General features: G+C 42.0%; 2 protein-coding genes across 2 annotated transcripts; one reads left to right on the top strand and one right to left on the bottom strand.

The window, feature by feature from the left end:
* Positions 1-11: 11 nt before the first annotated feature.
* LOC129811556 (probable histone deacetylase 1-B) lies at positions 12-10,308 on the top strand. Its single transcript, XM_055862957.1, has 13 exons — positions 12-119; positions 3,953-4,065; positions 4,194-4,311; positions 4,465-4,539; positions 4,716-4,854; positions 5,016-5,157; positions 5,356-5,448; positions 5,692-5,941; positions 6,327-6,435; positions 6,729-6,859; positions 8,599-8,793; positions 8,939-8,987; positions 9,066-10,308. Exons 1-13 carry the CDS (start codon positions 68-70, stop codon positions 9,091-9,093), a joined length of 1,494 nt encoding a protein of 497 aa, XP_055718932.1. The 5' UTR covers positions 12-67; the 3' UTR covers positions 9,094-10,308.
* Positions 9,814-18,755, bottom strand: tmem54a (transmembrane protein 54a). The gene is made up of 6 exons (XM_055862959.1): positions 18,461-18,755; positions 16,067-16,263; positions 15,625-15,684; positions 11,346-11,534; positions 11,071-11,214; positions 9,814-10,670 (listed from the first exon to the last, which is right to left on the bottom strand). The coding sequence occupies exons 1-6, from the start codon at positions 18,471-18,473 to the stop codon at positions 10,539-10,541; spliced, it is 735 nt and encodes a 244-aa protein (XP_055718934.1). The 5' UTR covers positions 18,474-18,755; the 3' UTR covers positions 9,814-10,538.
* Between the last annotated feature and the right edge of the window lie 7,065 nt (positions 18,756-25,820).

Raw genomic sequence — 25,820 nt, 5'->3', positions numbered from 1 at the left:
CGATTGTATACACCCCTTTTCCCAAGTACAGCTGCCGCTTTTCGACCACTGTAGTCTGTGATGCAAAATGGCGCTGAGTTCTCAAGGAACAAAGAAAAAAGTTTGCTACTATTATGATGGTAAGTACTCATTTTGCTATACATCGAGTTATTGTACAATGTGCCATGTTAAAAGTGGTGCAAATGGTCAGATTTGTCAGCTAGCTAACTTCGGTGTGCAAACGTGCAGCATCTCTAGCTAGCTAACGTTAGCTTTGTGAAAGAGCGAGGCATTTCCAATTCCGTACGTTGATCTTTGAGAAAATGTTCACTATTGACAAATATTATTCTCCATTGTGTAATAACGTCAAGTTAACGTTACTTGTCCACAATTTATCTTTTCGGTTAACTTGATAGCTAGCGTGTACAAAGGTAGAACCAATTAGTTAGCCAACTAATTAGCTTATGCAAGCATTGGAATCCACAAAAATACTAAGCTAGCGCTCGCTACATTAGGTAGCTATACTAGCAAGCTAACAACGTTAGCTACTAGCTAACCTATTTCACTTCCTAGACGTAATAAGCATTCGATTTATAGGGATTTTCTACAAAAGAAATGCATCCAGTTTCGTTACATTGGCCAGATTGCTTGCTTAGTGACTGTCAATTCTCCTCAAATGTTCATACGTTGGTCAGAATTGTTACATTTAAAAAGTGATACTTTGGATAAAGGGCCTAATTTCCTAAATTGTCATAGCTAGAAGGGATCCAACTTTTGTCAGAATTGACTTTTCATAGCAGGTTTAGGAGAATACACGTAGCAGATGAAGGTTAGGAAAAGAGTTTGGGTTGGCTAAAACGCAACAACAAAAATATATCAACTTTTGAATGATTTTGACATGCTGGATCCCAAGTAGATATGGCCGCCGAAATTCCGGGTAGTATCTTTTCAATCAATGAAAATATTGTTTTTTACCTCAAATCACTTTGGTCCATACACAGTTTAGCAGGTGTTATGGCGGGTGCAGTGAAATGCTGTTGTTTATCAATCAATAGAGTAAATGTAAAACAAGTACACACACACAAAATGTGTGTATATATATATATATACGACGAGTCAGGTTTGGACATAACTACTCAATTATTATTATTTTTATTTTTTTTACATTGTAGAAAAATAGTGAAGACAAACTATGAAATAACACACATGGAATCATGTAGTAACTTAAGTGTAAAACAAATCAAAATATATTTGAGATTCTTCAAAGTAGCCACCCTTTGCATTGACGATGGCCAAGACTGCAAAGATTTCTCTCAACCAGCTTCACCTGGAATGCTTTTCTAACAGTCTTGAAGGAGTTCCCACAAATGCTGAGTACTTCTTGGCTGCTTATCTTTCACTCTGTGATCCAACTTATCCCAAACATCTCAATTGGGTTGAGGCCAGGTCATCTGATGCAGTACTCCATCACTCTCCTTCTTGGTCAAATAGCCCTTACACAGCCTGGAGGTGTGTTGGGTCATTGTCCTGTTGAAAAACAAATGATAGCCCCCGCTAAGCGCAAACAAGATGGGAGGTGTATTGCTGCAGAATGCTGTGGTAGCCATGCTGGTTAAGTGTGCCTTGACTATTAAATGCTTCACTATGGGACCACACATGCGGAGATCATCCGTTGGCCTACTCTGCGTCTCACAAAGACACAGCGATTGTAACCAAAAATCTAAAATTTGGACTTTTAGACCAAAGGACAGATTTCCACTGGTCTAATGTCCATTGCTTGTATTTCTTGGCCCAAGCAAGTCACTTCTTCTTATTGGTGTCCTTTAGAAGTGGTTTCTTTGCAGCAATTTGACAATGAAGGCCTAATTCACACAGTCTCCTCTGAACAGTTGATGTTGATGTCTGTTACTTGAACTCTTTTACGACTGCACATGAAGAAACTTTCAAAGTTCTAGAAATGTTCCAGATTGACTGACCTTCATGTCTTAAAGTAATGATGGACTGTTGTTTCTCTTTGCTTATTTGAGCTATTCTTGCCATAATATGGACTTGGTCTTTTACCAAATATGGCTATCTTCTGTATACCACCCCTACCTTGTCACAACACAACTGATTGGCTGAAACACATTAAGAAGGAAAGAAATTAAATTTAATTCCACGAATTAACTTAACTTCTCTAGTATATGTGAGACGCTAACGTCCCACTTGGCCGAAAGCCAGTAAAAATGCAGAGCGCCAAATTCAAATATATTACTATTAAAAATCTAACTTTCATGAAATCACACGATACAATTTAAGCTACACTTGTTGTGAATCCAGCCAACATGTCTGATTTCAAAAAGGATTTACGGCGAAAGCACACCAAACGATTATGTTAGGTCAGTACATAGCCACAGAAAAACACAGCCATTTTCCAGCCAAAGAGAGGAGTAACAAAAAGCAGAAATAAAGAAAATGAATCACTAACCTTTGATCTTCATCAGATGATACTCATAGGACTTCATGTTACACAATACATGTATGTTTTGTTCGGTAAAGTTTATATTTATATCCAAAAATCTGAGTTTAGGCGGGACGCTACTGTCTCACTTGGCAAAAAGCAAGAGAAAATGCAGAGCGCCAAATTCAACTTAATATGAAAATTACTATAAAAATCTAACTCATTAAATCATACGAAAGTTACCAAATTAAAGCTACACTGGTTGTGAATCCAGCCAACATGTCAGAATTCAAATAGGCTTTTCGGCGAAAGTAAACAATGCTATTATCTGAGGATAGCACAATAGTAAACAAAGACAGAGAAGCATTTCAACCCTGCAGGCGCGACACAACACAGAAATAAAAAATATAATTCTTGCCTTACCTTTGACAATCTTCTGTTGTTGGCACTCTAATATGTCCCATAAACATCACACATGGTCCTTTTTGTTTGATTAATTCCATCGATATATATCCAAAATGTCCATTTATTTGGCACGTTTATTCCAGAAAAACACCGCTTCCAAATTGCTCAAACGCGACTACAAAATATCTCAAAGGTTACCTGTAAACGTTGCCAAAAAAAATCGAACTACTTTTGTAATACAACTTTAGGTATTTTTTTACGTTAATAATCGATAAAATTGAAGACGGGATGATCTGTGTTCAATACAGGATTAAAACCAACTATAGCCAGCTTTCTGGTCACTTGCGTCTAACAGGACACTTAATGTGACTCTCGTTCAAGATGGCCGTACTTCATTACAGAAAGGAATAACCTCAACCAATTTCTCAAGACTGTTGACATCCAGTGGAAGCGGTAGGAACTGCAAGCAGGTCCCTTAGAAATCTGGTTCCCCAATAAACTCATTGAAAAGAGTGACCTCAAAAAAAAAACTGAATGGTTTGTCCTCGGGGTTTCGCCTGCTAAATAAGTTCTGTTATACTCAGACATGATTCAAACAGTTTTAGAAACTTCAGAGTGTTTTCTATCCAAATCTACTAACAATATGCATAACTTATCTTCTGGAGATGAGTAGCTGGCAGTTGAATTTGGGTATGCTTTTCATCCAAATGTGAAAATGCTGCCCCATCTCCTAGAAGTTAACAAGGCACACCAGTTAATTGAAATGTATTCCAGATGACTACCTCATGAAGCTGGTTGACAGAATGCCAATAGTTTGCAAAGCTGTCATCCAGGCAAAGGGTGGCTACTTTAAAGAATCTCAATATAAAATATTTTGATTTGTTAAACTGTTCCTGGTTACTACATGATTCCATATGTGTTATTTAATACTTTTGTCTTCGCTATTATTCTACAATGTAGAAAATAGCAAAAATGTATGAGCAGGTTCGTCCAAACTTTTGACTGGTACTGTATATATTTTTTATAATCAAATGAAGTACATCAGTAGATAAAGGCTATGCTGTACAGAACAATTAGCTAAGATGCATTCATTGGACATCTGCTGATGTCCACTTTCTTCCTTCAAAGGTGATGTTGGGAATTACTACTATGGCCAGGGGCATCCCATGAAGCCACACCGTATCCGCATGACACACAACCTCTTGCTGAACTATGGTCTCTACAGAAAGATGGAGATATACGTATGTTGAAAATCCTGGAACTATTCATAAGAGCAGCAGAAAGCCTGCAAACTCAATAGTTCTGAATTGAAAGGTTAATACCTAGGTAGTGAGGTCTCAGTAACTGATCTTCTCCATGTCGGTCTCAGCGACCTCACAAAGCCAGTGGAGAGGAGATGACCAAGTACCACAGTGATGACTACATCAAGTTCCTGCGTTCCATCCGGCCTGACAACATGTCGGAGTACAGCAAACAGATGCAGAGATGTGAGTTTTAGGCAGAGAGGATGTCATGTCTCAATATACCTATACAATTGAGCAGTAGCCCATGAAAAGTCAGAAATAAATACTTTGAAAAGCCTCTAGGCCAGCTTTGTCCTTATGTTTTTGAGATTAACATATTTTATGCAATTCTCACAGTCAACGTTGGTGAAGATTGCCCTGTGTTTGATGGCCTGTTTGAGTTCTGCCAGCTCTCAACAGGAGGCTCTGTTGGTAAGTTAATATACAGGTGTAGGTCTACCCTTTTAGATGACACATTTTCCCTGGATAGTTGGATTATTCTCTGGCTTACTTGGCCTCTTCTGTGGCTGTCCATTACAAGAATGTAGCCATAGTTTCATGCTCTCTGATTGATTCTCTGATTTGGCTTCTCTTCCCCTGTGTTTTAGCTGGAGCTGTGAAGCTGAACAAACAGCAGACAGACATTGCTATTAACTGGGCTGGAGGTCTCCATCACGCCAAGAAGTCGGAGGCGTCAGGTTTCTGCTATGTGAATGACATTGTGCTCGCCATTTTGGAGTTACTGAAGTGAGTACAACCGCTCCACTGCAGTTCATCAAGTTTGTGAAACGTAGGGAATTATATACCGTAACGGATCTCAATAGTAACTTCACTTTGGGACACTATAGGTACGCCATATTTAGGAGATTGTTTTCAACCTGTTGATGGTAAATCTTCTTTTCCCCCAGATACCACCAGAGAGTTCTGTACATAGACATTGACATTCACCATGGAGATGGAGTGGAGGAAGCGTTCTACACCACAGACCGGGTCATGACCGTGTCCTTCCACAAGTACGGAGAGTACTTCCCCGGCACTGGAGACCTGAGGGTGAGGCTGTCATGTCATCATCAGGGGATGCAAATTGGTGGCATTGTTTATTAAATGATGTCCAAAGGATAGATTTAATTCATACTTAGAAAACTTCACAGCCTGGTGATTGTAGTTTCATAATTGCTTTGTTGGTCAACTTTGCAGAGCTTGTGTCCACATTTGTAGTTGACTGAGTCTGCTTTGTTATTTCTCAAGGATATTGGCGCAGGGAAAGGCAAGTACTATGCTGTGAATTACCCTCTGAGAGATGGGATAGATGACGAGTCTTACGAAGCCATATTCAAGCCTGTAAGTATACTAACTTATCTTGGCTGTATTTAATCTCTCCTCCCTGTAACTCACAGACCCAAGTGTAGATAGACCACATTCTACTTTCCATTTAGCCAAACAAGCTCTTCTCTGTCCTGGTACCCCAATGGTGGAACCAGCTTCCAGAAGCATCTGAAAGGTTGCTTCAACTAATTGTCGTTCTGGGTAAGAGCTTTGGCTAAATGACTAAAATATCAATTTAATTTATGTCTGTGTGTGCAGATCATGACTAAAGTGATGGAGATGTACCAGCCTAGTGCAGTGGTTCTTCAGTGTGGAGCTGACTCTCTCTCGGGAGACAGGCTTGGCTGCTTTAACCTCACCATCAAAGGCCATGCTAAGTGTGTGGAGTACATGAAGAGCTTCAACCTGCCCCTGCTGATGCTGGGGGGTGGAGGCTATACCATCCGGAACGTGGCCCGCTGCTGGACCTATGAGACAGCTGTGGCCCTAGACAGCTCCATACCAAACGGTGAGCTCTCCTGCTGCCACCTATGCCACTATAAAAAATAAATGGTTGCACACACATTTTTGTGGGGCGCTTAAGGTGGCAGTGTTAGGGTTTTACCCAATAAATTACTGGGAGTTTATGTATAGTGTGCGACTTACATTTTGTTTTTATAGCTTTATTAGTTTATTTGCCGTTAGCACCTCTACACTAAATACTTTTCTCTGGGTGTGCTCCAGCTTTTTATTAGTCATCCTGCTGCACTGTTGATTTATGTACTTTTACTTTCTAGTATTACTATGTTTACAGTAGTATTTGACAGGTCTGAGAGGGGCATGAGTGTTTTAGGATAGATTCCACTACAGTAGATGTATGTCACTGCGTTGATAACATGACATTTTCTCCACAGAGCTTCCATACAATGATTACTTTGAGTACTTTGGGCCAGACTTCAAACTGCACATCAGTCCCTCCAACATGACCAACCAGAACACCAACGACTACCTGGAGAAGATCAAGTGAGTCGTTGACCACACTTTGTGCCTACTGTACGTAATTAGAACAATATTTTTGTTCACGATCAAACTATATTGGTCATAATGAAGTACTGTCTTTAGATTTGGGTCATAAACAGTAACTTATGTAAGCTAGTTATTGACGAGGTAATTTCAGATACCGCATAGGTCATATTACGGCACTTGTTATACATATCCTTGACCTTGAGACGTGTATCTATGATGGTATTTTTGCCATTGTTAGTTGAAGTGGTGTCACGTAGGTTAATGTGTCTCACTTGTATGTGTCCATTCAGGCAGCGTCTGTTTGAGAACCTTCGAATGCTGCCCCACGCCCCGGGGGTCCAGATGCAGGCCATCCCAGAAGACGCCGTGCAGGAGGACAGTGGAGACGAGGAGGAGGAAGACCCTAACAAACGCATATCCAGTAAGTCCCCTGTCCAAATGTTTAGACCCGACTGACAATGAAGAAAAATGTTTGTCAAATACAGTGCAATTCAGACCCCTTAACCTTTTCCACATTTTGTTACATTACAGCCTTGTATTAAAATGTATTACATTCTTTTTACCTTTCAATCTACACACAATACCCCACACAGTGAATGTTTTTTGTTGTTTGAAATGTATAAAAAAATAAACATGCCTTAATAATTACATATTCAGACCCTTGGCTATAAGACTCGAAATTGAGCTTAGGGTGCATCTTGTTTCCATTGATAATCCTTGATGTCTCTACAACTTGATTGGAGTCCACCTATGGCAAATTCAATTGATTGTACATGGTTTGGGAAGGCACACACCTGTCTATATAAGTTTTGACAGTGCATGTCAGAGCAAAAACCAAGCCATGAGGTTGACGGTCCAAATTAAATTTGGAACCACCAAGACTCTTCCTAGAGCTGGCCGCCCATCCAAATTGAGCAATCGGGAGAAGGGCCTTGGTCAGGGAAGTGACCAAGAACCCGATGGTCACTCTGACATGGCTCCAGAGTTCCTCTGTGAAGATGGTTGTCCTTCTGGAAGTTTATCCCATCTCTGCAGCACTCCACCAATCAGGCCTTTATGGTAGAGTGGCCAGGTGGATCCACTCCTCAGTAAAAGGCATGACAGCCCGCTTGAAGTTTGCCTAAAGGCACCTAAAGACTCTGACCATGAGAAACAATATTCTCTGGTCTGATGAAACCAAGATTGGCCTGAATGCCAAGTGTCACGTCTGGAGGAAACCTGGCACCATCCCTATGGTGAAGCATGGTGGTGGCAGCATCATGCTGTGGGGATGTTTTTCAGCAGCAGGGACTGGGAGACTAGTCATGATCGAGGGGGAAATGAATGGAGAAAATTACAGAGATCCTTGATGAATACCTGCTCCAGAGCACACAGGACCTCAGACTGGGGCGACCGTTCACCTTCCAACAGGACAATGACCCTAAGCACACAGCCAACAACGCAGGAGTGGCTTTGGGACCAGTCTGAGTGGCCCAGCCAGAGCCCCGACCGGAAAATGGCTGTGCAGCGACGCTCCCCATCCAACCTGACAGAGCTTGAGGATTTGCAGAGAAACTCCCCAAATAGTTGTGCCAAGCTTGTAGAGTCATACCAAAGAAGACTCACGGCTGTAATTGCTGCCAAAGGTGCTTCAACAAAATACTGAGTAAAGGGTCTGAATACTTATGTAAATGTGATACATTTGCTAAAAACCTGTTTTTGCTTTGTCAATATGGGGAGGTGACGATTTACTCCATTTTAGAATAAGGCTGTAACATAACAAACTGTGGGGAAAGTCCAGGGGTCTCCTTCCTGAATGCACTATGTGCAGTGAAATGTTGTTTTACAGGGTCAGCAATAGTAGTACAGTGCCCCTGGAGCAAATTAGGGTTAAGTGCCTTGCTCAAGGACAGATTTTTGTTCACCTTTTCGTCTCGGGTATTCAAACCAACCTTTCGGTTACTGGTACAACGCTTTATCCTCTAGGGTATCTGCTGCCACAAGCCTACAAGTTTTAAAATCTGACACACAGCCACAACACATGCGTCTCTTGGTAACACAATCTTGGCATACTTACTTTTTCTCAGAATTAACATATGAGAAATATACCTTCTAAATGCCCCCGCCACACATCTTTGTCTGAGTTACTCACATATGAGATGCTCATGTCTTCTTGTGCAGTTCGCGCCCATGACAAGAGGATAGCGTGTGACGAGGAGTTCTCAGACTCTGAGGACGAGGCTGAGGGTCAAGGGGGCGGACGGAGAAATGCTGCCAGCTTCAAGAAAGCCAAGAGAACAAAGACTGAAGAAGACAAAGAAAAAGAGGGAGAAGAGAAGAAAGCAGGTGATGAAAAGAAAGCTGATGACAAGAAAGGTATCTTAATCAATTCTCTCATTTTTGTGGTGCACAACTGCAGTCATCTAACATTTTGAAGCCTTATAGACAAAAAGTTCTATATCAGGCATACCATGTCCCATTGCACATTGAGGATAATTGTTTGTTGCTTCTTTTTTGATAGAAGTAAAAGAAGAAAAGGTGCCAGAGGAGGAGAAAATGGACACAAAGGGGTTAGCAAACATTCATTTTAAATGTTTAGGGAATATCCAATAGTCAATGTGCTAAGTAATTTTCCCTCTGTTCAACAGGCCAAAAGAGGAGTCCAAGACACCGTGAGGAGCTCCTAGCCACCTTTTTAAAGCAAATTACACCTGGGCTTAGTTTCCCAAAAGCATCTGAAGGCTAAGTTTGTTATAACGATATGGATTATTTTGCGTTTGGGAAACCGGGCCATGTTGAGAATAGTTCTGTTTGCCAGACCAGTCACCTTTACTGGCTGCTGCAAGGGAAAATCCCACCCCTCCAGATTGAAATGGGCTAAACATGTATTTTCTAGAACACTTAATGTTGCAATTTTTTATAAATACTGCTGTTTTTGTATGCTTTAAGACCATTTTGCTTTATCCTATGAATACTGCTCCCCTTACCCAAAAAAATGTAGTCTACAGTATATTAAAGGCCTGGCATAAAATTTTATAAATTTCAGTTTTAATTTAAATCATAGATATGTTGCCATCTCTTGTACCCCCTTTTGTATTTTGTCCCACTGTCGTCCTGTCCCTTTGGAAACATGACATGAAGTACACTTCTCAAAGATGTATTCATTCTGTGTTACCGGCTAAAGCTACTCTGAGCAATATTGTCCGGAGGATAGAATTAACCTGAATATTACACCAGGCCTACAGTACAGTATGTGATAAAACATAATCTAATGACTTCCATGTATTGTATTTTTAAACATGTCATTGTTTAGTTCCAATGAAATCAGAGTTCCTGGATTATTTCTCTAGAACATGGTGTTCTGGTAAGGGCACATTCCTTTAAATTAATGCCATGACAAATTTACAGATTTTATTCTACAAACATGAAATTGAAGATGTCTTCCCAGGAGTGCTTACAAATATGAAGACTAAGAAAATCTACAGCTATATACTACAAATGCATTGAATTGTTTAGTCCAGAACATCTTCAGTTGCTCCTTTTTAGAGTTGCAAAACTACTTGATGTAATACATCTGTTCATTTTGTAGATTAATTTCTAGTGGATAGACCATATGTTCAAGAGGAAATAGCCTAATTAATGGAGAGAACTAAACAATAATGACATTTTCAATTAACTCTGCAACTGCTCCAATATGACTTTCCATGTGCCAAAACATTTACATAGTAAAAGTGATTTCATGTTGGAACCCTCAGATGGTATTCACCAAGCTTGTTTTACAGCTTTAAAAAAAACGTTAATCATAATTTACATGTGATACAGCACCTGTGATAATCTGAAGTACCTAAAAGGCCACTAGATGTCATGTGATAAAGTTGTGTTAAGCCTCAACAGTACTATTGCAACCCTACTCCTTTTCCATGGCAGGGGAAACAGGTTAAGTAGACAATATTTGCAGTGACACATCAAGAGGTTAGTCTTGAACATATTCCTTTTCAAGAAATGGCAATCATGTGACAAGAACCTCAAATTTGGCCAGTTATTCAATAGCACTACTCCCTCCAGTCAACACAGGAACCATGGGTCCTGAACAGTCAGTGCAGATGGTGGATTAGTCTAGTTCAGACCCATTCACTCCTCTCGGTCGGTGAGTCAGGCTTCAGCAGTTCGTGTTGCTCTGCCGGCTCTGACTCAGTTTCTGACTCAGGAGTAGGCGGCACCGGTAACATTTCACCTGGAGTCTGAATGCGCACCTGCAACAAAGGGGTATAAAACATGATCCGCACACCCACACATTAGCTATAGTGAAACATTGGTTATGAAACCTTAAGAGCAAAATTAGTTTCTATTGGACAAATTCAGGTAGGTACCTCCTGTTTTGATTGAGAAATGTTTGCAACAGAATAGGCATAATGAATATGCCACCTGATCAGCACAGTTTAGCATTGCCGTTTGTAAGTGAAGACAGGACTTTGCGACCTGGCTACGAACAAATGTCATCCAGACGCGTCAAGGCTGCATTGGCCCACACCAGAGAGCAGTATATAAAACAGGCCCACACCTGGGGTTCAGCGCTTTAGATCTGAGAGCTAATACAAATCTTCAGGTCTCAGACAAGGTAAGTCATCATACATGTACGGGTAGTTAACTTACCCTTCTGCCATTGACAATCTTCCTTCGTCTTCTGCACGTACAGAGGCGGAGGAAGGAGGTGCAGACAGCAAAACAGCGGCCTGAGAACACCACTTCCACCACACACATTAGAATGAGAGGAACCCACAGAATAATAGTAGTTTCCTAGGGAGCACAAAGGTGTGTTAGTACGGGCTTGTAGAGGAGTATATGTCTCTTATCTTAATATTAAATTCTACCGTTGTGTGCATTTATTGAAGTTAAAAACATTAATAGCTTTTGATTAAAATACTTACATAGATCCTTGTGGGGTCAAAGGGGCACTCGTTGACACTAGAGTAGCCAATCGCATCAGGGAACTTGCAATTCTTCAGCAGGCCCCGACCTCCACTCATAATGGCCTTAACCATGGAAATGGTTAACCCCACAGTGGAGGCGATTGCCAGAAGGCCTGACACTAAACTGACCACCAACAGTGCCCACATCTGCAAGGGGCAATAAACAAAAAAGCTCACGTGAGGGTTTGAGTGGAGCTGAAGGGTGGGACTAAAAACAACTCGTTAAATAGTCTCCGTAAAAACTGAAAGTAGAAGCTTAAGTGTTGATGTTCATTAGTTTATTCCAATTAGAGGGGTTAGGGGAATAGATACAGTGCCTTGCAAAGGTATTCATCCCCCTTGGTGTTTTTCCTATTTTGTTGCATTACAACCTGTAATTTAAAAGGATTTTTATTTGGATTTCATGTAAATGGACATACACAAAATGGTCAAAATTGGTGAAGTGAACTTCAAAAATGGAAAAGTAGTGCGTGCATATGAATTCACCCCTCTTTGCTATGAAAGCCCCTAAATAAGATCTGTTGCAACCAATTACATTCAGAAGCCACATACGTTAAATAAAGGAGAGCATTAATCAGAGAGGCAACAAAGAGACCAAAGATAACCCTAAAGGAGCTGCAAAGCTCCACAGCGGAGATTGGAGTATCTGTCCACTCCAGAGCTGGGCTTTACGGAAGAGTGGTCAGAAAAAAAGCCATTGCTTAAAGAAAAAAATAAGCAAATGTAACGGATGTGAAATGGCTAGCTAGTTAGCGGGTACGCGCTAGTAGCATTTCAATCAGTTACGTCACTTGCTCTGAGACTTAAGTAGTGTTGCCCCTTGCTTTGCAAGGGCCGTGGCCTTTGTGGAGCGATGGGTAACGATGCTTCGTGGGCGACCGTCGTTGATGTGTGCAGAGGGTCCCTGGTTCGCGCCCGTGTCGGGGCGAGGGGACGGTTTAAAGTTATACTGTTACATTGATGCTGTTGACCCGGATCACTGGTTGCTGCGGAAAAGGAGGAGGTTGAAAGGGGGGTGAGTGTAACGGATGTGAAATGGCTAGCTAGTTAGCGGGTACGCGCTAGTAGCATTTCAATCAGTTACGTCACTTGCTCTGAGACTTAAGTAGTGTTGCCCCTTGCTTTGCAAGGGCCGTGGCCTTTGTGGAGCGATGGGTAACGATGCTTCGTGGGCGACCGTCGTTGATGTGTGCAGAGGGTCCCTGGTTCGCGCCCGTGTCGGGGCGAGGGGACGGTTTAAAGTTATACTGTTACACAAACACGTAAACATGTTCGCCAAAAGGCGTGTGGGAGACTCCCCAAACATATGGAAGAAGGTACTCTGGTCAGATGAGACTAAAATTGAGCTTTTCGGCCATCAAGGAAAACACTATGTCTGGCGCAAACCCAACACCTCGCATCACCCCGAGAAAACCATCCCCACAGTGAAGCATGGTGGTGGGGATGTTTTTCCATCGGCAGGGACTGGGAAACTGGTCAGAATTGAAGGAATGATGGATGGTGCTAAATACAGGGAAATTCTTGAGGGAAACCTGTTTCAGTCTTCCAGAGATTTGAGACTGGGGTGGAGGTTCACCTTCCATCAGGACAATTACCCTAAGCATACTGCTGAAACAACCGTCGAGTGGTTTAAGGGAAAACATTTATATATCTTGGAATGGCCTAGTCAAAGCCCAGACCTCAATCCAATTGAGAATCTGTGGTATGACGTAAAGATTGCTGTACACCAGCGGAACCCATCCTACTTGAAGGAGCTGGAGCAGTTTTGCCTTGAAGAATGGGCAAGAATCCCAGTGGCTAGATGTGCCAAGCTTATAGAGACATACCCAAAGAGACTAGTAGTAATAATGTGTTATTTAAGTGTTCTCTTCACTATTATTCTACAATGTAGAAAATAGTCAAAAGAAAAACCCTAGAATGAGTAGGTGTGTCCAAACTTTTGACTGTTACTGTGTATGTGTAGATATACACTGCTCAAAAAAATAAAGGGAACACTTAAACAACACAATGTAACTCCAAGTCAATCACACTTCTGTGAAATCAAACTGTCCACTTAGGAAGCAACACTGATTGACAATAAATTTCACATGCTGTTGTGCAAATGGAATAGACAAAAGGTGGAAATTATAGGCAATTAGCAAGACACCCCCAATAAAGGAGTGGTTCTGCAGGTGGTGACCACAGACCACTTCTCAGTTCCTATGCTTCCTGGCTGATGTTTTGGTCACTTTTGAATGCTTACAGTGCTTTCACTCTAGTGGTAGCATGAGACGGAGTCTACAACCCACACAAGTGGCTCAGGTAGTGCAGCTCATCCAGGATGGCACATCAGTGCGAGCTGTGGCAAGAAGGTTTGCTGTGTCCGTCAGCGTAGTGTCCAGAGCATGGATGCGCTACCAGGAGATAGGCCAGTACATCAGGAGACGTGGAGGAGGCCAACAACAATTTTAGCACAATTTTTTTTATATTTAAAATATATATATATACACACACACACACACACACACTGTACAGCGCCTATATACTGTAAAGTCTACACCCCCCTTGGATTTCCTTACATCTTATTGTGTTAGAATTGATTTAATTGTCCTTTGTCTATGATCTATACAAAATACTCTGTCAAAGTGGAAGAAAAAGTATTATATTTAAAGATTAATTAAAAGGAAACACTAATGTACCTTGATTAGATAATTATTCACTTCAAAACATGTTAGAAATACCTTTGGCTGAGTCTTCTGTTCTGCAATATTTGGCCATTCTTTTCAAAATTCTTCAAGCGCTGTCTAGGTGTTGGGTCCATGGCTAGACAGCAAGTTTCAAGTGTTGCCATAGAGTTAAGCAAACTTAAGTCAAAACTGTAACATTCACTTGTCTCCTTGGTAAGCAACTCCAGTGTAGATTTGGCTTTGTGTTGTAGGTTATTGTCCTGCTGAAAGGTGAATTCCTCTCCCAGTGTCTGGTGTAAAGTAGACAACCATGTTTTTCTCTTGGATTTTGCCTGTGCGTCGCACCATCCTGTTTCTTTTTATCCTGAACAACTCCTCAGTCTTTGCCGATGTCAAGCATACCCATACCATGATGCAGCTACCACAATGCTTGAAGATGAGGCAATTCCTCAGTGATGTGTTGTGTTGGATTTGTCACAAATATAAGGTTTTGCGTTTAGGCCAAAAAGTATCTTTGCCATGTTTTTTTTGCAGTATTACTTTAGTGCCTTGTTGAATACATATGCATATTTTCTCAATATTTGTATTATTTTATCATTATTGTAGAGTCACTACAATGTCGTTGAATCATCCTCAGTTCTCCCATCACTGCCAATGGCCGTTTTAAAATCAGTAATGGCCTCATGGTGACGTCCTCTAGCAGTTTCCTTGCTGTCCTAACTAAGGCTTAGTTCAGAAGGAGGACTGCATCTTTGATGTGTGTGTAGTTTAATACATCATCCACAGCATAATTATTAACTTGACTATGCTAAAAAGATACAGTATATTCAATGTCTGATTTGTTATTGTTACCCATCTACCAAACACTGCCCTTCTTTATGAGGCTTTCAAAAAGCTCCCTGGTCTTTGTAGTTGAAGCTGTGCTTACAAATGTATGTATGGGGGACAGAGGAAGGGGTAATCATTCAAAAATCATGTCAACCCTTATTATTTCACAGAGTCCAGATAACTTGTGATTTGTTAAGCCAAAGTTTAGTTCTGAACTAATTTAGGCTTGCCTAAACAAAGGGGGTGAATACTTATGCAATGACTATATATTTTAGTTATTGAATTATCACATTTGTATAATTTTTTTCACTTTGATATTATGGAGCATTTTGTGTAGATCAATGATAAAAGTATATTTAAATCCTACTTTGTAATGCAACAAAACAGTGTAAATGTGTATATTATGCCTATACAGTATATATTGTTTGACTTGGCTGACAAGTAAGTTTTATGACTGACTGACAGTTAATATGTAATTCCAATTATGTATGTGTATGGAGGGTGGGTTCCATTTTTGCATGTGTATTGATATTGCCTGCCTTCATTTGAATGTACATGGCATGCAATACATTTTTGAATATGGGTTTAACTCACACACACACATAGATAAAGAACCAGAGGATACTAAATGTGCCCAGACACAAGGGCAAGTTCTGACAAATACAAACACAAAACAGTATTTTGCCCAGTCCCTGATAGGTGGAGAAGGAAACTACTGTAGGAGAGAATGAAGCAATATTTACCAGAATCCTGTTTTTCAGGTTTTTGGAAAGGACAATGGCTACTATTCCAGCTATGATTCCCTGAAGACACAGAAGTCAAGTCACATGTTAGCTAATACACTGCTCCTATTGGCCCACAGGCTAGAATGGTACAACCAACAATTCACTAACTAAAATGGCTCCAGTCTACCAAAGGACCAAACTGAGATACTACTACTATCAGGTCACATGATAAAGTTACCACAATGTCACCAAAAGGTCACAACCCTTACAATATTCTGTTTGGGCTCTGTTACTACAGGCTGATACTGTATTCCAAACAAGACTCATTACTTGATTAAAGAAAGCCAAAACACAGTATACTGCTCAAATGAGCAATACACAATGCAAGGACAACACAGGGAATAGTTTGGCTGCTGATGATCAGTGGTTTTATTATCTGTGCCAGCCTCCAGTCACTCACCACGAGCCCTGCCACCAGGGCGATGATGATGTAGATGGCGTACCCCATGACCCTGGCTTGAACATGCACGTTGATGTGCCTGAGCACAACGCCGTGTACCAGTGCTCCCAGCAAGAAGTTGACGTGTCCCACCAGCACCAGTCCCAGGCCCATTTTCATAAGGGTCTTGTTGTCCTTCAGGTCTGCACAGCACACACCTGGAGCAGAGGATAGAAACATTGCTTCAATGTTTTTCATCACCGTAGATAATCTGTGGGTAAACAGTAAACACTGACTTAAATGTACACTACATTACCAAAAGTATATGTGGACATCTGCTTGTCGAACATCTCGTTCCAAAACCATGTGCATCAATATAGAGTTAGTCCCCCCTTTGCTGCTATAACAGCCTCCACTCTTCTGGGAAGGCTTCCCATTAGATGTTGGAACATTGCTGCGGGGACTTGCTTCCATTCAGCCACAAGAGCATTAGTGAGGTCGGCACTGATGTTGGGCGATTAGGCCTGGCTCGCAGTCAGCGTTCCAATTCATCCCAAAGGTGTTTGATGGAGATGAGGTCAGGGCTCTGTGCACGCCAGTAAAGTTCTTCCACACCGATCTCGACAAGCCATTTCTGTATGGACTTCGCTTTGTGCATGGGGGTATTGTCATGCTGAAACAGGAAAGGGGCTTCCCCAAACTGTTGCCACAAAATTGGAAGCACAGAATCGTGTAGAATGTCATTGTATGCTGTAGCATTAAGATTTCCCTTCACTGTAACTCAGGGGTCTAGCCCAAACCATGAAAAATAGCCCCAGACCATTATTCCTCCTCCACCAAACTTTATAGTTGGCACTACGCAGTCGGGCAGGTAGCGTTCTCCGGGCATCCGCCAAACCCAGGTTCGTCCGTCAGACTGCCAGATGGCAAAGCATGATTCATCACTCCAAAGAACTTATTTCCACTGCTCCAGGGTCCAATGGAGGTGAGCTTTACAACACTCCATCCGACGCTTGCTGTTGCGCATGGTGATCTTAGGCTTGTGTGCAGCTTCACTGTCATGGAAACCTATTTCATGAAGCACCCGACGAACAGTTCTTGTGCTGACGTTGCTTCCAGAGGCAGTTTGGAACTCGGTAGTGAGTGTTGCAACCAAGGACAGATCATTTTTACGCGCTTTATCACTTGGCAGTCCCGTTCTGTGAGCTTGTGTGGCATACCACTTTGCGGCTGAGCCGTTGTTGCTCCTAGATGTTTCCACTTCACAATAACAGCAATTACAGTTGACGGGGGCAGGGCAGAAATTAGACGAATTGACTTGTTGGAAAGGTGGCATCCTATGACGGTACCACATTGAAAGTCACAAAGCTTTTCAGTAAGGCCATTCTACTGCCAATGTTTGTCTATGGAGATAGCATGGCTGTGTGCTCGATTTTATACATATGTCAACAGGTGTGGCTGAAATAACCAAATCCACAAATTTGAAGAGTTGTCCACATACTTTTGAATACACTACCGTTCAAAGGTTTGGGGTCACTTAGAAATGTCCTTGTTTTTGAAACAAAGCACATTTTTTGTCCATTAAAATAACATAAAATTGATCAGAAATACAGTGTAGACATTGTTAATGTTGTAAATGACTATTGTAGCTGGAAACGGCTGGAAATTTGTAATGGAATATCTACATAGGCCTACAGAGGCCCATTATCAGCAACCATCACTCCTGTGTTCCAATGGCACGTTGTGTTAACTAATCCAAGTTTATAATTTTAAAAGGCTAATTGTCCATTAGAAAACCCTTTTGCATTCATGTTAGCACAGTTGAAAACTGTTGTTCTAATTAAAGAAGCAATAAAACTGCCTTCTTTAGACTAGTTGAGAAGCTGGAGCATCAGCATTTGTGGGTTCGATTACAGGCTCAAAATGGCCAGAAACAAAGTACTTAATTCTGAAACTCGTCAGTTTATTCTTGTTCTGAGAAGTTAAGGCTATTCCATGCGAGAAATTACCAAGAAACTGAAGATCTCGTACAACGCTGTGTACTACTCCCTTCACAGATCAGCGCAAACTGTAGGCCCGCCTAATGAGCAATCATTGTCCAAACTGGGAAAATTACGTTATTGACCCACGTTCTGTTATTCATATTGTTTAATGTTACTATATTAAATCAGATAGCCAGATAGTTAGACTACATTAGGTAGATCTATGCATTATACTGGAAACGACATTGCTATAAACACGACGACATCCCATGGCAGTTCCTTTAATGACAGACCCTCTACAAAAAAAACGTCGGCATTCCGACCCCACCCAGAAAATTATGATCAGATTGGTAACTCACACTTCTGTAGTAGCCTACGTAACTTCACTTCCATTTAAACTACACATTCGTACAATGAATACAAGTAAACTCACCTAAATTTCCCATGTTGAATTCCGTTTGCACTCAAGTCATTTTAAAGGTTTTTCTGTATCGCCATTTGGCTCTTGAAGCTGCGAACGCCGCTTCTGCTTTGTTCGTTCTCTTCTCTTTCCGCACACCTGCATAGAATCCAACCCGTGCTTCAGTTTGAGGACGCTACGCTCCGCCTCGAGTTGGCTATTACCTGTGAAATAATAGTTCTCTGTCAAAACTGATCAGAAAGGAATTTCTACTGTATTTCCAATTACGTAGCCTACCTACACATATATGGGTAAACAAGTAATGTAAGGCTGCGTTTAGACAGGCAGCCCAAATTTTTTTTTTACTTATCTATTATTATATATATATATATTTTTTTTAATTCACTTCTTAAAGCGTTATTGGTTAAGGGCTTGTAAGTACGCATTTCACTGTACGGTGTACGAAATACACTACGAAATACAATTAAATTTGATATTTTTTCACTAATTGGTCTTTTGACCAACCAGATCATCTCTTTTAATTTATTTAACCTTCATTTAACTAGGCAAGTCAGTTAACATAAGGACAAATTCTTATTTACAATGACGGCCTACCAAAAGACAAAATGCTGGGGCTGGGATTAAAAATAAAATAAATAAAATACAAATATAGGACAAAACACACATCACGATAAGAGAGACAACACTATATAAAGAGAGACTTAAGACAACATAGCATGGCAGCAATACATGACAACACAGCATGGCAGCAATACATGACAACACAGCATGGCAGCAATACATGACAACGCAGCATGGTAGCAACACATGACAACACAGCATGGTAGCAACACAACATGACATCAACATGGTAGCAGCACAAAACAGGGTACACACATTATTGGGCACAGACAACAGCACAAAGGGCAAGAAATTAGAGACAACAATACATCACGCAAAGCAGCCACAACTGTCAGTAAGAATGTCCATGATTGAGTCTTTGAATGAAGAGATTGAGATAAAACTGTCTAGTTTGAGTGTTTGTTGCTGAAAAAGAGCTGATGTGAAAATAACTAATGTGATTGGTCAAAAGACCAATTTTGTGGAAGAAATATCATAATTGGGCTGCCTGTGTAATAACAGCCTAATAACAGGCCAAACAATCAGGCTAGCTATAAAAAAAATAAAAGATTGGTCAGAAGTCAGTGATATAGGGAAACTGGTTGACAATGACATTGGTAGACGTTTATGCATTTTTACAGTTCTTCACAGACGGATCCAAGGACCCAGATTGTGGGCGCACAGGAGCAGGCTTTTACATTCCTGAATTTGATGTGCAGATATGTAGAGGACAAATAGATTAACTGTCTGTACAGTTAAAATCTGTTGAAATGTTGGCAATAGTGGTTGCTCTCCAGTAGGTGGAGGACGTTCAACCTGTCAGAATTGTATTATGCTCAGATTCTCTTTCTGTATTGAGTAGTTTATCCTCAGGAAAATCTAATAGGAGTGATCTACTATTGTAAGCATTAACACTATTAAGGAGAATCGAGAGACTGGGTGTGGAAGGGAGTGAAATTGTAGACCAGATAGGCAAAACGGCTTTAAAACTAGATATAATTGATATTCATGTTCCACTGGGTAGAGCTGAGGCCAAATGTAAGATCAGAGCAATTTTGATAGATGTGTGGCAGAAGAGATGGGACTGAGACCAAGTGTAACAGTATAACTTTAGACCGTCCCCTCGCCCCGACCCGGGCGCGAACCAGGGACCCTCTGCACACATCAACAACAGTCATCCACGAAGCATTGTTACCCATCGCTCCACAAAAGCCGTGGCCCTTGCAGAGCAAGGGGAAACCCTACTTCAAGGTCTCAGAGCAAGTGACGTAACCGATTGAAAGGCTATTAGAGCGCACCACCGCTAACTAGCTAGCCATTTCACATCCGCTACACAAGGGCCGATATTTATATGCCCTCCAGAGAAATGTCGGTGGACCAAGATTCAAAGGTCAGAATAGGAAGGAAGAGGTGTTGTTTGCTCGGTTGCGCCTAGGACATTGAACTCGTCATTACATCTGGTTGGCAAGCATGTAAATGGTATGTGTCTGGATTGCATGGTCGATGAAACGGTGGAGCATGTGTTATATGGGTGTAAGTATGTTGAAGAGAGGGAAATATAGAAGTGTAGGGTTATTGATGTTGGAAGGGGATGGGGTAGGGTTTTTAGAAGTTAGTAGGGCTCTTTTTTATTTTTTATTATCTCCCTCAAAGCCCTCCTGAAGGATTTGCATACATTTGTATAATGCATACATCTATTTTTTCGGTAACTATTGAGTGGATACAATATATACAGGGGTGACAGGAAGCCTAGTGGGGTCGGCAGGTAGCCTAGTGGTTAGAGCGTTGGGCCAGTAACTGGCCCAAGGTAGCTCAAAGTGAACTTGTGAGGATTTTCTGTGTTTCTTCTGCCCAGAGGGAGCGGGCGCATCGCGTCACGCACCTCAGAACAAGACCTGTGACTAGCTTTGCTCTCCGGGGCATGGTGCCTTTGAAAGGAGTGATTATTGGGGTAGCGTTAAGTGTTGAGGTGGAGTAACTGAAATTGAAGATTCCCTGTATCTGTGACGCCCGCCGTTTGGTGCAACGCAGACCCGGTGGTGAGCGTGATGAAACTGAGAAGACACTGTCTGTCCTTTTGAGGTTTTGAAGCAGTCTTTACCTGATAGTCATGTTACGATATGTCAGTTATCCCGTGAGTGCTTTTGTGCCAAACCCACTTAGGTGTTTCAGATGCCAAGCTTATGGTCATGTTGCAGCAGTGTGTAGGAGGGAGATTATGGTATGTGAGTGTGCAGGAGGGCATGGGACAAAGGAATGTGTAGTATCGGTGGAAGAAAACTGTCAATTGTGGAGGTGCCCATGTTACTGGTGATTGAAAGTGCCCGGTGCGAAATAGACAGGTTGAGGTTGACAAGGTCAGTAGAACAGAAAGTGTAGTTTGCTGAGGCAGTGACGAGACTAGAAGATGATGGGTCAAGGGAATAGTAGGCCTTGGTCAATACAGAGTGTTACAAATTTGTGTTTCAGTAAGGTTGACTTAACATTCATTGAGTATGGTTACATGCACACAATAATGTGATTATTGTGGATAGTCAGATTAATATAATAGTTTGATGAAAACATTTACATAATTTGTAAGAAGAACTATTTCTCTAATAACCCTTAATACATGGGAACATCTGAAATCAGGCTAGCTGATGGCACTCAGATAAATGCAGAAAATCACCAATCAAAATAAAAGTTTTACCACAGCAACCATGTTATTTTTGGGAAGCATATTTGATTCTGAGCAAACAGCTCACCCACACAACACCATACATGTGGTCTGCAGTTGTGAGGCCAGTTGGATGTACTGCCAAATTCTCTAAAAACAATGTTGGAGGCAGCTTATAGTAGAGAAATTAACATTACATTCTCTGGCAACAGCTCTGATGGACGTTCCTGCAGTCTGCATGCTCCCTCAAAACTTGAGATCTTGTGGGTTTGTGTTGTGTGACAAAACTGCACATTTTAAAGGGGCCTTTTGTCCCTAGCACAAGGTGCACCTGTGTAATAATCATGCTGTTTAGTCAGCTTCTTGATATGCCACACCTGCCAGGTGGATGGATTATCTTGGCAAAGGAAAAACGCTCACTAGCAGGGATGTAAACAAGTTTGTGCACAGAATGAGAGAAATGAGCCTTTTGTGCATATGGACAATTTCTGTGATCTTTGATTTCAGCTCATGACACTTTACATGTTGCGTTTATATTTTTGTTGTATATTTTCTCTCTCTCTCTCTCTCTCTCTCTCTCTCTCTCTCTCTCTCTCTCTCTCTCTCTCTCTCTCTATATATATATATATATATATATATATATATATATATACACTGCTCAAAAAAATAAAGGGAACACTTAAACAACACAATGTAACTCCAAGTCAATCACACTTCTGTGAAATCAAACTGTCCACTTAGGAAGCAACACTGATTGACAATAAATTTCACATGCTGTTGTGCAAATGGAATAGACAAAAAGTGAAAATTATAGGCAATTAGCAAGACACCCCCAAAACAGGAGTGATTCTGCAGGTGGTGACCACAGACCACTTCTCATTCCTATGCTTCCTGGCTGATGTTTTGGTCACTTTTGAATGCTGGCGGTGCTCTCACTCTAGTGGTAGCATGAGACGGAGTCTACAACCCACACAAGTGGCTCAGGTAGTGCAGTTCATCCAGGATGGCACATCAATGCGAACTGTGGCAAAAAGGTTTGCTGTGTCTGTCAGCGTAGTTTCCAGAGCATGGAGGCCCTACCAGGAGACAGGCCAGTACATCAGGAGACGTGGAGGAGGCCGTAGGAGGGCAACAACCCAGCAGCAGGACCGGTACCTCCGCCTTAGTGCAAGGAGGTGCACTGCCAGAGCCCTGCAAAATGACCTCCAGCAGGCCACAAATGTGCATGTGTCAGCATATGGTCTCACAAGGGGTTTGAGGATCTCATCTCGGTACCTAATGGCAGTCAGGCTACCTCTGGCGAGCACATGGAGGGCTGTGCGGCCCCACAAAGAAATGCCACCCCACACCATGACTGACCCATCGCCAAACCGGTCATGCTGGAGGATGTTGCAGGCAGCAGAACGTTCTCCACGGCGTCTCCAGACTCTGTCACGTCTGTCACATGTGCTCATGTGCTCAGTGTGAACCTGCTTTCATCTGTGAAGAGCACAGGGCGCCAGTGGCGAATTTGCCAATCTTGGTGTTCTCTGGCAAATGCCAAAACGTCCTGCACGGTGTTGGGCTGTAAGCACAACCCCCACCTGTGGACGTCGGGCCCTCATACCACCCTCATGGAGTCTGTTTCTGACCGTTTGAGCAGACACATGCACATTTGTGGCCTGCTGGAGGTCATTTTGCAGGGCACTGGCAGTGCACCTCCTTGCACAAAGGCGGAGGTAGCGGTCCTGCTGCTGGGTTGTTGCCCTCCTACGGCCTCCTCCACGTCTCCTGATGTACTGGCCTGTCTCCTGGTAGCGCCTGCATGCTCTGGACACTACGCTGACAGACACAGCAAACCTTTTTGCCACAGTTCGCATTGATTTGCCATCCTGGATGAACTGCACTACCTGAGCCACTTGTATGGGTTGTAGACTCCGTCTCATGCTACCACTAGAGTGAGAGCACCGCCAGCATTCAAAAGTGACCAAAACATCAGCCAGGAAGCATAGGAACTGAGAAGTGGTCTGTGGTCACCACCTGCAGAATCACTCCTGTTTTGGGGGGTGTCTTGCTAATTACCTATAATTTCCACCTTTTGTCTATTCCATTTGCACAACAGCATGTGAAATTTATTGTCAATCAGTGTTGCTTCCTAAGTGGACAGTTTGATTTCACAGAAGTGTGATTGACATGGAGTTACATTGTGTTGTTTAAGTGTTCCCTTTATTTTTTTGAGCAGTGTATATATAGTGCATTCGGAAAGTATTCAGATCCCTTGACTTTTTCGACATTTTGTTACATTACAGCCTTATTCTAAAATGGTTTAAATTGGGTTTATTTTTTCCTTCATCAATGTACACACACTACCCCATAATGACAAAGCAAAAACAGGTTTAGAAATTTTAGCAAATTTATTACAAATAAAAAAACAGAAATATCACATTGATATAAGTATTCAGACCCTTCTACTCTGTACTTTGTTGAAGCACCTTTGGCAGCGATTACAGCCTCGAATCTTCTTGGGTATGACGCTACAAGCTTGGCACATCTTTATTTGGGGAGTTTCTCCCATTATTCTCTGCAGATCTTCTCAAGCTTTGTCAGGTTGGATGGGGTGCGTCGCTGCACAGCTATTTTCAGTTCTCTCCAAAGATGTTTGATCGGGTGCAAATCCGGGCTCTGGCTGGGCCACTCAAGGACATTCAGAGACAAGTCCCTGAAGCCACTCTTGCATTGTCTTGGCTGTGTGCTTAGGGTCGTTGAGTGGCCCTAAGGTGAACCTTAGTCTCAGTCTGAGGTCCTGAGGGCTCTGGAGCAGGTTTTTATCAAGGATCTCTCTGTACTTTGCTCCGTTCATCTTTCCCTCAATCCTGACTAGTCTCCCAGTCCCTGTCGCTGAAAAACATCCACACAGCCAGGGTTGGGGTGTAACAGATTACATGTATTACATGTAATCCATTACATGTAAGGGATTACAAATAACGGTAACTCTAATCCGTTACATTACCAGCAAAAATATTGTAATCAGATTAGACACTTTTGAAAAACTAGATTACTTCAAGGATTACTTAGAAATTCAGAAAGGATGTTTGAATTTTTTTGGGACACTTCTCCATTCTCAATGACATTCAAATCATCATTGAAAAAAGGCAAAAGTTAAAGTTCGTTCTACCTGAGCGAGTCTGACCACAGCTTTTGTAGGCTACAGTCCAAACTATGTCTTCCAATGGTGCGACTGCTGTCGGCAACCTAAGATGATCCAACTTGAATAAACACTCGGAAGTAAGGATGACAGCAGAGGTGTAGTCTACGGCGATACAGATATAACTTATTATTGATATCTACATAGCGCATTGATGTGAATCAGCATTATGCTGCCACCACCATGCTTCACCGTAGGGATGGTGCCAGGTTTCCTCCAGACATGACGCTTGGCATTCAGACCAGAGAATCTTGTTTATAATTGTCAGAGTCCTTTAGGTGCCTTTTGGCAAACTCCAAGTGGGCTGTCATGTGCCTTTTCTCATGGTCTGGCCACTCTACCATAAAGGCCTGATTGGTGTTGTGCTGCAGAGATGGTTGTCCTTCTGGAAGGTTCTCCCATCTCCACAGAGGAACTCTGGAGCTCTTTCAAAGTGATCATTGGGTTCTTGGTCACCTCCCTGACCAAGGCCCTTCTCCCCCGATTTCTCAGTTTAGCCGGGCGGCCAGCTCTAGGAAGAGTCTTGGTGGTTCTAAACGTCTTCCATTTAAAAATTATGGAGGCCACTATGTTCTTGGGGACCTGCAATGCTACAGACATTTTTTAGTACCCTTCCCCAGATCTGTGCCTCGACACAATCGTGTCTCAGAGCTCTACGGACAATTCCTTCGACCTCATGGCTTGGTTTTTGTTCTGACATGCACTGTCAACTGTGGGACCTTATATAGACAGGTGTGCACCTTTCCAAATAACATCCAATCAATTGAATTGACCACAGGTGGACTCTCCCAGTCCCTGTCGCTGAAAAACATCCACACAGCCAGGGTTGGGGTGTAACAGATTACATGTATTACATGTAATCCATTACATGTAAGGGATTACAAATAACACAAGTTGTGTAAACATCTCCAAGGATGATCAATGGAAACTGG

The sequence above is a fragment of the Salvelinus fontinalis genome, chromosome 15 (genome assembly GCF_029448725.1).
Source record: "Salvelinus fontinalis isolate EN_2023a chromosome 15, ASM2944872v1, whole genome shotgun sequence".
In the NCBI taxonomy this organism is placed as follows: domain Eukaryota; kingdom Metazoa; phylum Chordata; class Actinopteri; order Salmoniformes; family Salmonidae; genus Salvelinus; species Salvelinus fontinalis.
The sequence above is the reverse complement of the archived record's forward strand: the minus strand, read 5'-3'. Positions and strand labels throughout refer to the sequence as shown.